Genomic DNA, 17016 nt, shown 5'->3' on the forward strand with positions numbered 1-17016 from the left:
TACACTTTCATATTGCATTTATAAGATATAGGTATATATTCTCCACAAACTGTATCATAAACATTGGTTCCTGACACCCAAGCCAAATATCTGTGTCAGGGTCAGCGCTTGCAGGCATTGGCATCTCACATTAGGATGCTGATCAGTGCTGAGGTTGTATAGTGGGGGCACAGAGTACATCTATAGAATATTGGCACATGTGAACCATAGAAACTGTCAGAGGCACAGACACATAGCGGGGATGCAGACACCTTTTTCGTTGCTGCTTTGACTAGGCTAGTTTTTACTATATATAATTCTCAGTCACACCGTGGCATACATCGTACGTAACAGTATTTCATTCTGTGAGTGGTATATTTTGTCGATGCTCACAATGGCGATATTCATTATCTCGATTTGGCTGGAATGTCAACATTGACCATGTCAATGTGTTCATAATGTCGACTTGTCAACACTGATGTAATGTAGATGCACACTGCTCAAATGCTGACAATGTACATGTACTGTTTTAAAGGGAGAGACCCCCTAAAGGGTATAGGACCTGATTCAGGGGCTAATTCAGTAAGGATAGCAAATTCTGTTAATCAGCAGAATTTGCTATCCCTTGGTTCGCAAGCTGGGGGCCGCCCATCGCTGGGCAAGGCCACCCAGCATGCTGACCGGCGCCCCCCCCCCCCCCCCTCAATTTTTGCTTCATCTTACAAATTCTTGTTGCCTCCTGCTGCGGGAGACACGGTGCCATCTTATCCATCGCGGCGGCTGCGTGTGGCGTCATGCAGCCACCGCGATCACGCCCATGAAATGCCCCCGTTCGCACCGCACCACCCACAGTTCGTGCCGCCCCCACAAAGCTCCATCACCTCCCTGGAAACGCACCATGTCGCACCGCAATTTCAGCGTGATCGCAGAATTTGTTGATGCCTGCTGCCGGAGCAGCTTGCCTGCAGCCGCAGGAGGTATACCGCCATCTTTGTGATCGCAGAGGCTGCGTGTGATGTCACGCAGCCACCCCGATCACACCCACTCCCCCTGTTCATCTGCCGCGGCCTCTGTTTGCCAAACGCCGCCACTGCAGCGCTCCGTCTCCACCTAGGAGCATTGCTCGCCACGCGCATGTGCACGCATCCACTTTGTAATTTTTGCGGTTGAATCGCGTTTTGCGATCCAACCTGAATGAGGGCCTTAGTACTTTATATAGGAGAAAAGGGAAAAAATGCTCTGTGCACCAAAAATCACTTAGAATTAATTAATTGATTAATTAAGTGCAGTCTAGCAAGTAGAATGATTGACTCAATGATGCTTGACCTTTTTTAATTAAAAAATATTTTATCAAACAATAAATGACACAAAACAAAATATATAGAACAAACAATACATATATATATATATATATATATATATATAGCAGTTTAAAAACCAGAGGTTTTCACCTCTTGTATATATAAACAGAAACACTGTATTAGGCTTTATAAACGTGCTGTTTAAACAGCATACAATGTATCTAAAATGCAGATCAGATATCTTAAGTAAAAGAAGCTCTCTACAGAGAACAACAATTGATTCTGACACTGGCGTCCCAGTGTGGAATCATATATAATGTCCACAGATGGCTCCACAATATGAAATTATTAAAAGCAAAGCAAACGGTAATAATTACCCCCGTGCTGATACCTGAGATGTAATGCAGAGTCCTGTATGCATTTGCACGAGGAAGATGTAAAGATTTGTGATTGCTGCCACAATATTAATTAAAGGACAGACTTGCTGGAATACTAATTCTCCGTTGTGAAAAGCCGTCAGTTGACCATCAGATGATGAGATATAGGGAGTTTCCCAGCGAGGGACGTGATCCGTATAGCTAGCAGTAACAGCATGAAACGGCAGCTGATGGCTGGCACCGCAATGGTCTCACATATAGGAGCACACTTTGCAGTTTAAAAATTAACATTTTAATAGGTATACATTAAAAGGTTAAATCCAAAAAGTATCACACATCTTAAAATAAGCAGGATACAGTCTTGATTAGGAAGAAGATAGGAGAGCGAGGGGCAAAATAAAGTTTTTTTAAAATATATAGTGAAGGTGACAGAACACCCAGATTAAAAAATGTTGGCACCATAGGGCCTAATTCAGACCTGATCGTAGATGTGCTAAACGATTAGTCACACAGACATGCGGGAAGACGCCCAGCACAGGGCTAGTCCGACCCGCATGTCAGGCCCGACCCCCCACACAAGTACATAAGCATTGCACAGCGGCGATGCTTTTGTACTTTAAGAGTAGCTCCCTACCAGTGCAGCTCCTGCAGCTGGCAGGAGCTACTCGTCACTGTGAGGGTCGCACGCCTGCGTTGCCCGGACCGCACCCCCCCAAGCGCCGCTGGCTCGCCCCCTCCCGCCCAGCAACGCCTCTGTCTGTCAATCAGGCAAAGGCGATCGCAGGGCTGAGACAGCTGAGACAGCCGTCGGCTGTCTGGCATACACTGGCGCACTGCGGCGCCGGTGCAGTTCAGACCTGATCGGCTGCTGTGCAAAAAAAAGGCACAGCAGTATCAGGTCTGAATTAGGCCCATAGTTATCTAAAAAATAATAGGAACAATTCCCTTAATAGATTATAAGGGTGTCATTAATTCTCAGAGAAAAACTTAAATAGTTATATATGTAAACTGTTTCTAAACATATTTTCTTTGAGGATAGAAAATGCATTAGATGATGCAGATTAGTCAGTTAAGCAAGTGTAAACACAATCAAATTGTAATCGACAGCATTAAGTTCTCAGTAATAGTATTGCTTCTGGCTTCACATCAGCCCAATGAAAAAGATCTATAAAAGGAACAACTGTGGTTAAGGTCGCTGTACTTGATACTGCTCCAAAAAACCCTGCTCCAAAGAAAACACAAGAAATAAATAAACCTAGGTGGCGTTTAATAATACATTAATACACCTTTCTCTTACGTCCTAGAGCAGGGCTGGCCAAACCGGTCCTCGAGATCTACCAACAGTTCATGTTTTCCAGGCCTCCTGGAGACCTGTAGAACTGTCAGTTAGGAATGAATGCAGCACATCTTAATTAGTAATGACTACACCTGTGCACCAGCTAGGTGGTCTGGAAAATGTGTACTGTTGGTAGATCTCGAGGACTGGTTTGGCCAGCCCTGTCCTAGAGGATGCTGGGGACTCCGTAAGGACCGTGGGGTATAGACGGGCTCCGCAGGAGACATGGGCACTATAAAGAACTTTAGAATGGGTGTGCACTGGCTCCTCCCTCTATGCCCCTCCTCCAGACCTCAGTTAGATCCTGTGCCCTGAGGAGACTGGGTGCAGGGGAGCTCTCCTGAGTTTCTCTGTAAAAAGAATTTTGTTAAATTTTTTATTTTCAGGGAGCCCTGCTGGCAACAGGCTCCCTGCGTCGTGGGACTGAGGAGAGAGAAGCAGACCTACTTAAGTGATAGGCTCTGCTTCTTAGGCTACTGGACACCATTAGCTCCAGAGGGATCGGAACGCAGGTCTCACCCTAGCCGTTCGTCCCAGAGCCGCGCCGCCGTCCTCCTTGCAGAGCCGGAAGATAGGAGCCGGGTGAGTATAAAAAGAAAGAAGACTTCAAAGGCGGCAGAAGACTTCTGATCTTCACTGGGGTAACGTGCAGCGGTAACACTGCGCGCCTTTGCGCACACACACACACACGGATGGCAGTGATCGCGCTGATCCAAAAAAAAAGTGGGTCCCAGGGACCCCTCACTTTCAAAAATTGGGGTCCTACCGGTCTTTTTCTGGGTCCCATCGGAATGAAGGTTCTTATTAATCTTAATCTTGTTTGGACACTACAAAAGTGTTGCAAGGTGGGGGGATGGGGTGACAGTGCTGCTGGGCTGTGTAGCATGCAGGACACCCTGCACCAGAGCTGTAACTAGACATTTTGGTACCCTTAGGCAGAAAGTGAATTGGTGTTCCACCTTACCAGACCATAAAGTAAAGGCAGTGCGCGCCTTCGGCGCGCCACAAAATTTGAGTGGCGTGGCTTTATGGGGAAGGGGCGTGACCACATATTGGTGCCAATTGACATTACACCACACAGTAGTGCCGCTTATACAGATTGCACCAGGTAGAACCTCCTATACACACTACGCCAGGTAGAGCATGTTATACATATTGCACCAGGTACAGCTCGCTATACACTTTGCTCCAAGTAGAGCACATTATACACATTGCGCCAGGTAGAACACGTTATACACATTGCACCAGGTAGAGCACTTTATACACATTGCGCCAGGCAGAGCACGTTATACACATTATGCCAGGTAGAGCACTTTATACACATTGCGCCAGTTAGAGCGCATTATTATACACATTGCGCCCAGTAGAGCTCGTTATACACAATGCGCCCGGTAGAGCACGTTATATACATTGCACCAGGTAGAGCACGTTATATACATTGCACCAGGTAAAGCAAATATAAACATTGCACAAGGTAGAGCACGTTATACACAATGCGCCCGGTAGAGCACGTTATACACAATGCGCCCGGTAGAGCACGTTACACACAATGCGCCCGGTAGAGCACGTTACACACAATGCGCCCGGTAGAGCACGTTACACACGTTGCGCCCGGTAGAGCACGTTACACACGTTGCGCCCGGTAGAGCACGTTACACACGTTGCGCCAGGCAGAGCACGTTACACACGTTGCGCCAGGCAGAGCACGTTACACACGTTGCGCCAGGCAGAGCACGTTACACACGTTGCGCCAGGCAGAGCACGTTACACACGTTGCGCCAGGCAGAGCACGTTACACACGTTGCGCCAGGCAGAGCACGTTACACACGTTGCGCCAGGCAGAGCACGTTACACACTATAGCCACCATCTCGGACCCCCAGTTGTCGTCCCCAGACACAGTGATCACGGGAACACGTTGTGGGGAGTGCGTATGATTGGCACTGTGTGAGTGTGTAATGGGCAATGTGTGGGTATTGGGGGTGTGTGTAATGGGCACTGTGTGGTTGGTGGGGTGCATGTGATGGCACTGTGTGGCTTTGGAGGGTGTGGGTATATGGGGGTGGGGTAACTATGCTGGTCAATGTGTGAATTTGTGTTTGTGTATGCTGGGTACTGCTCTCACACCCAGTCTTTTAATCGTTAGCTGTTGCCATCCCTCTCAAACCCCTCCAATAGCCGGGCTTCCGGGAGGACTAGTAGACGGGGAGGAGGAGCTGTTGGTGCCTTTCACTCCCGTATGCAGCTGCGGCACCCGGCGTACTCAGAAGGCGGACCGAACTGCAGCGTTAACAGGCTTTCTCTGCGGCCACCTGTCTCCTCCCCATCCCGGCGCTGCTATGCACTTCTCCCCCTCACCGCCGCTGCCACTCAGGATGCGGGGGCATGCGCCGGTAAATTCCAAGGCTCGGCGCGGCATCCGCAACGCCGAGTTCTGAGTAGCCGCGGCGGTGAGGGGGAGAAGTGAATAGCAGCGCCGGGATGGGGAGGAGACAGGTGGCCGCCGAGAAAGCCTGTTAACGCTGCAGTTCGGTCCGCCTTCTGAGTACGCCGGGTGCCGCAGCTGCATACGGGAGTGAAAGGCAGCAACAGCTCCTCCTCCCCGTCTAACAAACAGTCCTCCCAGAAGCCCAGCTATTGGAGGGGTTTGAGAGGGAGACTATTGTGATTGGCCGCTGGACCTGGCACCACAGGATTGGCCGCTGGACCCAGAGACTTCAAAGAAGCCACAAGATTGGCAGCGGGACCCGACGGAGAGATCAAAGGAGCTACAGGACTGCCTACAACGGAGCGCGTCCCCAGGGACGCACTCATTTTATAAAAGCGAGTCCCCGATTCTCATTATGGGGTAAAATACGCGCTATAGCGCGTTTTTGCGATCACTGGGATGGGTGCAGGGGGGGCATTTTACTGACCTTGGGTCATATAAAGGATGCTGTCCTATATATATGAGAGATGCTAAGATAGACGTTGGCCTACTGGGTTCCAGAGCCATCGCCATGGCGATTTCTGCTAGGCGAGCACTGTGGACCCGCCAATGGACGGGTGATGCCGACTCAAAGAGGCATATGGAGGTTTTGCCTTACAAGGATGAGGACTTATTTGGGGAAGGTCACACGGACCTGGTTTCCACAGCTACTGCAGGTAAATCTGCTTTTTTACCTTATGTTTCCTCACAGCCAAAGAAAACGCCACATTATCAGATGCAGTCCTTTCGGTCGCATAAATCCAAAAGAGTACGGGGATCTTCCTTTCTCGCCAGAGGTAAGGGCAGAGGGAAAAAGCTGCCAGCTACAGCTAGTTCCCAGGAGCAGAAGTCCTCCCCGGCTTCTACTAAATCCACCGCATGATGCTGGGGTTTTCACCTAGGTAATGGCGGAAATGGTGGTACTCCTGCGCAGGCAAGGAGTCACAATTATCCCGTACTTGGACGATCTCCTGATAAAAGCGAGATCAAAGAAACAGTTGCAGAAAAGCGTGTCGCTCTCCCTGAGAGTGCTGCAGCAACATGGCTGGATCCTAAATCTACCAAAGTCACAGTTGGTTCCTACAACTCGGCTGTCTTTCTTAGGCATGATTCTGGACACAGAACAAAAGAGGGTTTTTCTCCCGATGGAAAAAGCCCAGGAACTCCAGGACATGGTCAGAGACCTGTTAAAACCAAAAAGTCTGTCAGTTCATCAATGCACTCGAGTACTGGGGTAAAATGGTGGCGACCTACGAGGCCATCCCCTTCAGCAGGTTTCATGCGAGGACTTTTCAGTGGGATCTTCTGGACAAGTGGTCCGGGTCCCACCTTCAAATACATCAGAAAATAACCCTGTTCCCCAGGGCCAGGGTGTCTCTCCTGTGGTGGCTGCAGAGTGCTCACCTTCTAGAGGGTCGCAGGTTCGGCATTCAGGACTGGGTTCTGGTGACCACGGACGCGAGCCTCCGAGGATGGGGAGCAGTCACACAAGGCAGGAATTTTCAGGGACTGTGGTCAAGCCAGGAGGCTTGTCTACACATCAACATACTGGAATTAAGGGCCATATACAACGGCCTTCGACAAGCGGAGAATCTTCTTCGCGAACTACCGGTTCTGATTCAATCAGACAACGTCACAGCCGTGGCTCATGTAAACCGCCAAGGCGGGATAAGGAGCAGAGTGGCAATGGCGGAAGCCACCAGGATTCTGCGCTGGGCGGAAAATCACGTAAGCGCTCTGTCAGCAGTATTCATTCCGGGAGTGGACAACTGGGAAGCAGACTTCCTCAGCAGACACGATCTCCATCCAGGAGAGTGGGGTCTTCTTCAAGAAGTTTTTGCAGAAATAACAAGTCTTTGGGGACGTCCTCAAATAGACATGATGGCGTCACGCCTCAACAAGAAGCTTCCGAGGTATTGTGCCAGGTCAAGGGACCCTCAGGCAGTAGCAGTGGACACCCTGGTGACACCGTGGGTGTTTCAGTCGGGCTATGCGTTTCCTCCTCTTCCTCTCATCTCAAAAATATTGAGAATCATAAGACAAAAAGGAGTACAGAGAATTCTCATTGTTCCAGATTGGCCTCGAAGGGCCTGGTCTCCGGATCTGCAGGAAATGCTCACAGGAGATCCGTGGCCTCTTCCTCCCAGAGAGGACCTGTTGCAACAGGGGCCCTGCATGTTCAAAGACTTACCGCGGCTGCGTTTGACGGCATGGCGGTTGAACGCCAGATCCTAGCTGGGAAGGGTATTCCGGACGAGGTCATCCCTACTCTGATAAAGGCTAGGAAGGAGGTGACAGCGAAACATTATCACCGTATCTGGAGGAAGTATGTGTCTTGGTGTGAAACCAAGAATGCTCCTCCGGAAGATTTCCATCTGGGCCGTTTTCTCCACTTCCTACAGACTGGAGTTAATATGGGCCTAAAATTAGGCTCCATTAAGGTTCAGATTTCGGCCCTATCCATTTTCTTTCAGAAGGAATTGGCTTCTCTACCAGAAGTCCAGACTTTTGTGAAGGGAGTGCTGCATATCCAGCCTCCTTTTGTGCCTCCAGTGGCACCATGGGACCTTAACGTGGTGTTACAATTCCTTAAGTCTCCCTGGTTTGAGCCTCTTCAATCCGTGGAATTAAAGTATCTCACTTGGAAGGTGGTCATGTTGTTGGCCTTGGCATCGGCAAGGCGAGTGTCTGAGTTGGCGGCTTTGTCTCACAAAAGCCCCTATCTGATTTTCCATGTGGATAGAGCGGAGTTGCGGACTCGTCCTCAATTTTTGCCTAAGGTGGTTTCTTCTTTTCATATGAACCAACCTATTGTGGTGCCTGTGGCTGCGCGGGACTTGGAGGACTCCGAGTCCCTTGATGTGGTCAGGGCATTGAAAATTTATGTAGCCAGAACGGCTCGGGTTAGGAAAACAGAGGCACTGTTTGTCCTGTATGCAGCCAACAAGGTTAGCGCTCCTGCTTCTAAGCAGACTATTGCTCGCTGGATCTGTAACACGATTCAGCAGGCTCATTCTACGTCTGGATTGCCGTTACTAAATTCGGTAAAGTCCCATTCCACTAGGAAGGTGGGCTCTTCTTGGGCGGCTGCCCGAGGCGTCTCGGCATTGCAGCATTGCAGAGCGGCGACTTGGTCGGGGTCAAACACTTTTGCTAAATTCTACAAGTTTGATACCTTGGCTGAGGAGGACCTCATGTTTGCTCAGTCGGTGCTGCAGAGTCATCCGCACTCTCCCGCCCGGTCTGGAGCTTTGGTATAATCCCCATGGTCCTTACAGAGTCCCCAGCATCTTCTAGGACGTAAGAGAAAATAAGATTTTAAACCTACCGGTAAATCTTTTTCTCCTAGTCCGTAGAGGATGCTGGGCACCCGTCCCAGTGTGGACAACTTTCTGCAAGACTTGTATATAGTTATTGCTTGCATAAGGGATATGTTACAGTTTTGATCGATCTTTGACTGATGCTGTTTGTTTCATACTGTTGACTGGTTCGTATATTCCAGGTTATACGGTGTGGATGGTGTGGGCTGGTATGAATCTTGCCCTTCGATTTACAAAATCCTTTCCTCGTACTGTCCGTCTCCGCTGGGCACAGTTTCTCTAACTGAGGTCTGGAGGAGGGGCATAGAGGGAGGAGCCAGTGCACACCCATCTAAAGTTCTTTATAGTGCCCATGTCTCCTGCGGAGCCCGTCTATACCCCATGGTCCTTACGGAGTCCCCAGCATCCTCTACGGACTAGGAGAAAAAGATTTACCGGTAGGTTTAAAATCTTATTATTTATATAAAGGAGATATTATTAAAACATTAAATGAATGTATACCTCTTGGGGGTGTACGTGAATGATCAATGAATACACTAGATTGTTAGCTCTTCAGAGCAGGGCCCTCTTTCCTCTTGTTGTCAAAGCCCTCTTCTCGACACATTTCACTTGCAGCTCTCTCCTACTCCGCGACCATCTTTACCTGCTTTTCTCCTGCCTGTAAAGGCTCATCTCTATCTATGGCCACCAGCCCCAAGTAGTACAATGATTACTACCTTGCTACATACAGGGTGTCTCACCACTCAGCACATGCGGCTGGAGGGGCTAATTCAGGACGCATCTTAAACACAATGCAACTGCATTTTTTGTGAGGGTCTCGTCCAGCGCATGCTCTTAATGTGATTGGATCGCATTAACTGCGAACGCATGGTGGGCGACGAATGAGAGTTTTCGGGGTGGTCGGAGAAACAGGTATGTCGGCTGCGTTTTTGGGGTGACTGCGTCGTCACACGCAGCCACCATGATCGAAAAAATGGTGGCAGCCAGGATGCGACGATAGAAGGCATCCACAGTTTCTGCGACCGCAGTGGGTGGGTAGCATGCTGGGCAGCCTTTACCTGCGATGGGCGGCACCCAGCATGCGATTGCAAGGATTGTAGATTCTGCTAAAAAGCAGAATCTGCAATCTTTACTGAATAAGGTCTGGAGTCTGTATCTGATCCCTCTCACTACCCGCTGAGAATGGCAGTACGGCTGGTCAGCGTGTTGCCTCTAGCATCCGATCCCTCTTACTTCCCATCAACAACACTTCTTCTGAGGTCCTCAGAAATCTCCTGTGTTCGTGGCATGATAACACTTCCACAAACGTGTCGTGAACATCAGACTTTGGGTCCGGTTCAGAGTAAATCGTAGATGTGCTAACAAAAAGCACATCTACGATCAATTACTCTGATATGTGGGGGCACGCCCAGCACAGGGCAAGTCCGCCCCGCATGTTGGATCCAGCCCCCCCAGACATCACACGGCGGCACTGCTTTTGCATGTTTAGCGTAGCCCTCTGCCTGCGCAACCTAGCTGCGAAGGCAGGCAGCTACCCACAATGTTTCGTATTGCAGCACCGCCACAGCCCGGCCTGCAAACGGTCTGGATACGCCTGTGTTGTCCGGAACACGCCCCTCTAAGCCCCCTCCTGCCCCACCTCTGCCTGTCAATCAGGCAGAGGCGATTGCACAAGTGAAATGCCATTGCATCTCACTGTATGCGCATGTGCAGTGCGCTAGCCATAGCAGCATCCAGGTCTGTATCGCCCCCTTTGCTAGAACCCTGTTCTTTTAAAAAGACAGGTTGTCCTCTCAAACCTGATTGTTATCACATAGATTGAAAATATTTGACTCTAATTTCAAAATATCTGGTAAGCCTAAAGGTTCACTTACTTTTGACACTCACAGATATGAGATATTGGATCATTTTCCACAATAAAAAAATTAGCATGACTAATTTTTTTTATCTCATTTGTTTGATTTGGTTCTCGATCTACTTTTAGGACTTGTGTGAAAATCTGTGGAAGTTTTAGACCAAATTTCAGCAGAAATATAGAAAATTCTGAAGAGTTCACAAACTTTCAAGCACCACTGCTGCAGCTAATCTCTGCACACACAGAGGTCAGCATAGTTGTGTTGGGAGAGAAACTCTGTTCCAATATTCCCAAATGTAGTTCTGGCGCATGGCACTCGCAAGGCATTCTAAGGTATGATTTCGGGAGTGATGTTGGCAGTCTGCATCACTCCCAGGGGACGTTGCAGCAGGAGGAGGTCTGTTTAGCACTTGCTAGAACGCCTGGCCATATCACGGGGAACACAGCAGGGCAGCACCGTCGTATGTGATAAGACCAGGGCCAGTAACGCACTACTAGCTGCGATTGTATAACATACCTTTATGCCAGTTAAGTCGTTAAATTGGCAATATTCACATCCATTAGAGACAGAATTATCTCCAACCACTTATACATGTTAAATAGTGTTGGTTCTTGGGTTAAACTAGGACATTGATTCAGGCGGCTCTGTGTTGAAGCGCCTATAGCAGTGATTTTCAACCTTTTTTTACTCGTGGCACACCGAACAATGTTTTAAAATTGCCAAGGCACACCATCAGTTCCCCGCAGAAAAAAAACAAAAAACACACATTGGCCTTCATAGTAAAAAAATAATAATCCACACTTACATTGGCCTACACAGAAAAAAAACAATCACATTGCTCCCCACATAAATCATGTTGCTTCCTACATAAATCAAATTGCTCCCCACATGAATTATTCACATTGTTCCCCCCCATAAATCGATAAATCCTTATTTTACCCACATAAATCCTATTGTTCCCCACAGGAGAAATAAAATAACAAATATTAGCCCCTACCGGTCAGCTGTCCTCCTCCCTGTCCCTCAGTGGCGGGGGTTGTTTATAGTGGAGTGCTGCGAATACAGAGCAGCGGGCAGTAAGGCAGGTGTGGATGTGGGTGGGCAAGGAAAGCTGTGTATGCAGGCAGGAACTGGAAGATGTGTAAGCAGGCGGGTGGGCTGGCTGGGTGGTGAGACGCGGCAGCTGTGACCTATGATATAACACCGCCGCGTCTTCAAGGCATAGGTCACGGCCAGAGCACGACTGATCCTGATCCTCTAAGAAGAGCCCGGGCCAACAGTTCACTCTGAAGGTGCAGGAAGCTGCCCTGGCTCCACGTCACACCTTGCAACTGGTCGCGGCACACTAGTGTGCCACGGCACACTGGTTGAAAAAGCCTGGCCTATAGTGTTCACACATCTATCATTTACTCTGCTAAATTCAAATACCCGCCCAGCTGTGATGTGAGGACAGACATATCAAGCGCCGATTCGTAAGTGTGTATAGCTTACCTAAACGGCCACTCTGCACGACGGTGGTTCGGGTGACAAGTTGCCCCAGTGTGAACCTAGCTTAAATGTGGGTTCTGGTGGTAGGGTTACCACTTTTCATTTTCAGATCCCATACAGGGAGAATGGGAAGGGGGTGTGGCCAAAACATTCTATTTCTCTAACTTCAGACCCTTACGTGTCTTTTTGTGCCATCTGCTCTACATGCATTTTACAGGCCGAGTCCCTTCATGTTCCTTATATACATCACCCCTCCTCCACATATCCTTTTAGATGCCGGAGCCCCTGATATGCTTCACCCACTTGCCGTCAATGGGGGTAATTCCAAGTTGATCGCAGCAGGATTTTTGTTAGCAGTTGGGCAAAACCATGGCCCTCATTCCGAGTTGTTCGCTAGTTGCCGAGTTTCGCTATATTGCGATTAGTCGCTTACTGCGCATGCGCAAGGTTCGCAGAGCGCATGCGCTTAGTTATTTTACACAAAAGTTAGGTATTTTACTCACGGCATAACGAGGATTTTTCATCGTTCTGGTGATCGGAGTGTGATTGACAGGAAGTGGGTGTTTCTGGGCGGAAACTGGCCGTTTTATGGGAGTGTGTGAAAAAACGCTGGCGTTTCTGGGAAAAACGCGGGAGTGGCTGGAGAAACAGGGGAGAGTCTGGGCGAACGCTGGGTGTGTTTGTGACGTCAAATCAGGAACGAAACTGACTGAACTGATCGCAGTGGCAGAGTAAGTCCCGAGCTACTCAGAAACTGCAAAGAATTTTCTATTCGCAATTATGCGAATCTTTCGTTCGCAATTCTGCAAAGCTAAGATTCACTCCCAGTAGGCGGCGGCTTAGCGTGTGCAATGCTGCTAAAAGCAGCTAGCGAGCGAACAACTCGGAATGAGGGCCCATGTGCACTGCAGGGGAGGCAGATATAACATGTGCAGAGAGAGTTAGATTTGGGTGTGGTGTGTTCAATCTGCAATCTAATTTGCAGTGTAAAAATAAAACAGCCAGTATTTACCCTGCACAGAAACAATATAACCCACCCAAATCTAATACCCCTTTCACACAGCCCAAAATTTCCCGGGTTATTGCACATGAACGCGCACCAACCCGGGAAATTTCTTGGTGTGAAAGGGTACAGGGTCAAAATCCCGGGATTCCTGCCCCGGCATTTCAACCCTGCAATCGACCAGGGTTGGTCCCGGGATCCTCCCGGGAACCTGGTCTGTGTGAACGGGAGCCGGGTCAATGCGCCCCTGGCTCCTGTTCACTTTCTATGTAGCAGGCGGCGCTTGGAGATCATGTGATCTCTTGCGCCGCCCCCACCGCTGACGTCAGCAACCCGGCAATATGCCGGGCTACTGACTGCGGTATGCAAGGGGTCTTACCCGGGAATGTCCCTGCATGATCCAGGGACCGTATTCCCGGGTAAGACCCCTGCATATCTGGTGTGAAAGGGGTATAACTCTCTCTGCACATGTTATATCTGCCTCCCCTGCAGCGCACATAGGGGGTAATTCCAAGTTGATCGCAGCAGGAAATTTTTTAGCAGTTGGGCAAAACCATGTGCACTGCAGGGGGGGGGGGGGCAGATATAACATTTGCAGAGAGAGTTAGATTTGGGTGGGTTATAGTGTTTCTGTGCAGGGTAAATACTGGCTGCTTTATTTTTACACTGCAATTTAGATTGCAGATTGAACACACCCCACCCAAATCTACTCTCTCTGCACATGTTATATCTGCCCCTCCTGCAGTGCACATGGTTTTGCCCAACTGCTAAAAAATTTCCTGCTGCGATCAACTTGGAATCACCCCCATGATTTTGCCCAACTGCTAACAAAAATCCTGCTGTGATCAACTTGGAATTACCCCCAATGTTTCTTATAGGAGAATATTAGCACTTAACCTGTCTAAACAATGGGGCTCATTTATCAACGGGTGATAAAACTCACTGTGAATAATAAGACTTGTGTATGATAAATTGTGCTCCAGATATGAGATCACTTCTGAACATTTTGTCTTTACCATAGGTTTATGAATGTGATACTCTCAAGGTATGGAACTACAGCACACACCATCTGAGGCTCAGCGCAGTAGCCTTGTGCATTTAGTTGTCGACGTGCGGTGAGCTAAATAGCTCAGGAGGCACTGGCTAGCCCCAGAGCCAGAATTCCATGCAATATATGAGCCAAAGGGTACATGTGGGCATTATACACAGGTGCAGCATTATAAACTCCTGGAAATCTGGTGAGTTTTGATCAGAGATGTGCTGAAAAGATAAGCAGGTAAGGCACTGCCTCACCTGTCATAGACTTTTTACTCCAGAGTTTGGGCTATAAAAATTATTAGAATAATGGAAAGAAGATATTTCCAACAAATTATTAGTATTTTTCATATACTTTATTCAGTCAAAACTCTGGTTTAAACGTAAGTATGACAGGAAAGGCTCTGCCTCACCCCCACCGCACGTCACTGTCACTGGCTCTGCACTCTCAGATATAGACATTAGGAGGGGTTATTCAGAGTTGTTAGCAAACCAAAAAAGTTAGCAATTGGGGAAAACCATGTTGCACTGCAGGTGCATCTGCCTAGTCCTGGTGCGCTGTTTCTCTCCCCCACAGCCGACTCCCTGGGCATGCGCAAGATCTTGCAAGTCTCGTGATATCTCACATGTATCCCGGAGCCGGCACCCGCCACATCCCTGGCTATGGTGTATAGACACTGACACCTGAATGTCAAAATCAATAGCTGCAGGTGTGTGAACAGTCAGCGCTGGTGACCACTCATACATTGCCTGCCACATCGGCATGCTATCATGTAGCTGGCAGCGCCGATATGGACAGTGGCGCTTCACCTTGCACACACCGCCCGCTGTCATACATGGGGGAGAAGCAATATTCGCGCACATAATGTGCGTTCATTCTTCTCCCCCATATCAATATTTAATACATCTACCCCATCATATAATACACAATGCCAGCAAAAACATAGCAATCTCAGGTTTGAAACCTGCAAGCATTATTTACTAAGAAGGTTTCCGGATTGACTCAGCCCTTTTAGGTGCAGCAATCCTGAGTTTTGTGACCGGAGAGACACACACAAGGAGATGGTGTACGTACATAGGAGGAGGAGATAAGAGAACTACTCTGCTCTCTGTCAACAGCGGCCGGGAGAGCGGTCCTCGCGCTGGCCTGTAATATAGATAACTGACGTGCAGCTGCCGCCAGGTGCTCAGCTCCTCCCTGGTCGGCGATCAGTCGGTGTGAGTGTGTGCCAGAAGCCGGCTACTGCTGCTGCTCTGTGTCCTGGTCCAGCTTAGTTCTCCTCGGTCAGGGGTCCCGATCTCCGCTCCTAGCTGTCCGTTCATGTGAGTATGTGGCTGTGTGTGAGTGTACAGTATATGAATGAATGCACAGTACTGTATGTGTGTATTAGGGCGGGAGAATAATGCCGGCTACCGCCATACAACAGTCACTAATCAGACCTGGCGCCGCATTCCCGTAGCGCTCCGTCCCCCCCTGTACCTGAGGCAGCCGCTGCGTCGCTGGCAGAAGGCGGGATCTGCGGTAATGCATACTGTGTGTGTGTGTGTGTGTGTGTGTGGTGACCCTTCAGTTACTGTTATACTTTTATGTTTTATTGCAAGGAACAAAACGTTTTAATAAGATTTTTGCGCTATCAGAAACACTGATCACCTGTATTCCTGTACTGGATGTTGTTACAAGTACAATTTTCCACGGAAGTTCCAGATTAGGCAGATTAGAGTTGCTGCAAATAGCTCTAGTCCCCGCTAGGGGGCATGTGTCACCTTTGCCAAAACAATAATTTCACTGTAACCTGGGCCACTTTGTACAGAAACTTTGTAACTCGCTCGTATTTGAGAACCCTACGGGGGTCATTCCGAGTTGATCGCTCGTTAGCTAGTTTTAGCAGCTGTGCAGACGCTATGCCGCCGCCCACTGGGGAGTGTATTTTATCTTAGCAGAAGTGCGAACGCATGTGCTGCCGAGCTCTGCAAAATCAGTTTGTGCAGTTTCAGAGTAGCTCTGAACCTGCTCAGCGCTTGTGATCACTTCAGCCTATTCGTGTCCGGATTTTACGTCATACACCCGCCCAGCCACGCCTGCGTTTTTTCAGACACGCCTGCGTTTTTGAAAACACTCCCTGAAACCGGTCAGTTGACACCCAGTAACACCCCCTTTTTGTCAATCTTCTTGCGTCCGCCAGTGCAAAGGAAAATGTCGCTAGAACCTGTGCGCAACCACAACGGGCTTTGTACCCGTACGACGCGAGTGCGCATTGCGGGGCATACGCATGCAAAGAAATGCAGTTTTTTTTCACCTGATCGCTGCGAAAATTAGCAGTGAGCGATCAACTCGGAATGACCCCCAATGTCTGTCAGCCTGCAGATGTTTTGTAAGCAGGTACCTCGTGTCAGTGGCAAACGCAGGATTTCTAGAGGGGGGTTTCCAAATGCAATCCACATTCTCCCACTCTGCGGAAGATTGGAGCAAGTAGTGCAGGAGTCAGGGGGAGTGGTAGAAAAACCTATTTACGACCCTGGACATTAATGTAAACATTGGTCTTGTTATACACTGGATACTGTATAGAATACAGTGTTCATATTTAACACCATACATGGTCTTAGTACAGGCAATATCAAACATTGAAATAATATAAATAAGTGGTCAGGAAAAGGTTAAACATACCATAATAGACTAATATTATAGAACCAGTACTGCACTTTCTAAGTAGACATTCTCCCACCTCATGGTAAGGCTCCTGTCTCTTCTTCCTGTTAACTTCTCTCTGGTCCAGTGCAATGATTGAGGACTCAGATCCATACACACAGCAAACTTGGTAGAAGAAGCTGCTTCCATTGGGCATGTGCAGCAGCTCT

General features: G+C 48.7%; 1 protein-coding gene across 3 annotated transcripts in view; it reads left to right on the forward strand.

The window, feature by feature from the left end:
* The window catches only part of CRYBG1 (crystallin beta-gamma domain containing 1), a 542544-nt gene that overhangs the window by 339692 nt on the left and 185836 nt on the right, over positions 1 to 17016 (forward strand). The window contains exon 1 of one of the 3 annotated variants that reach the window (XM_063917059.1): positions 15521 to 15682. The exons of the other annotated variants lie outside the window; for them this stretch is intronic. Coding sequence (XP_063773129.1) covers positions 15521 to 15682 — 162 coding nt within the window. Of the gene's footprint in view, positions 1 to 15520; positions 15683 to 17016 lie in introns of those variants that run through there. 3 annotated transcript variants of the gene reach the window in all.

This window comes from Pseudophryne corroboree, chromosome 4 (genome assembly GCF_028390025.1).
Source record: "Pseudophryne corroboree isolate aPseCor3 chromosome 4, aPseCor3.hap2, whole genome shotgun sequence".
Lineage (NCBI taxonomy): Eukaryota > Metazoa > Chordata > Amphibia > Anura > Myobatrachidae > Pseudophryne > Pseudophryne corroboree.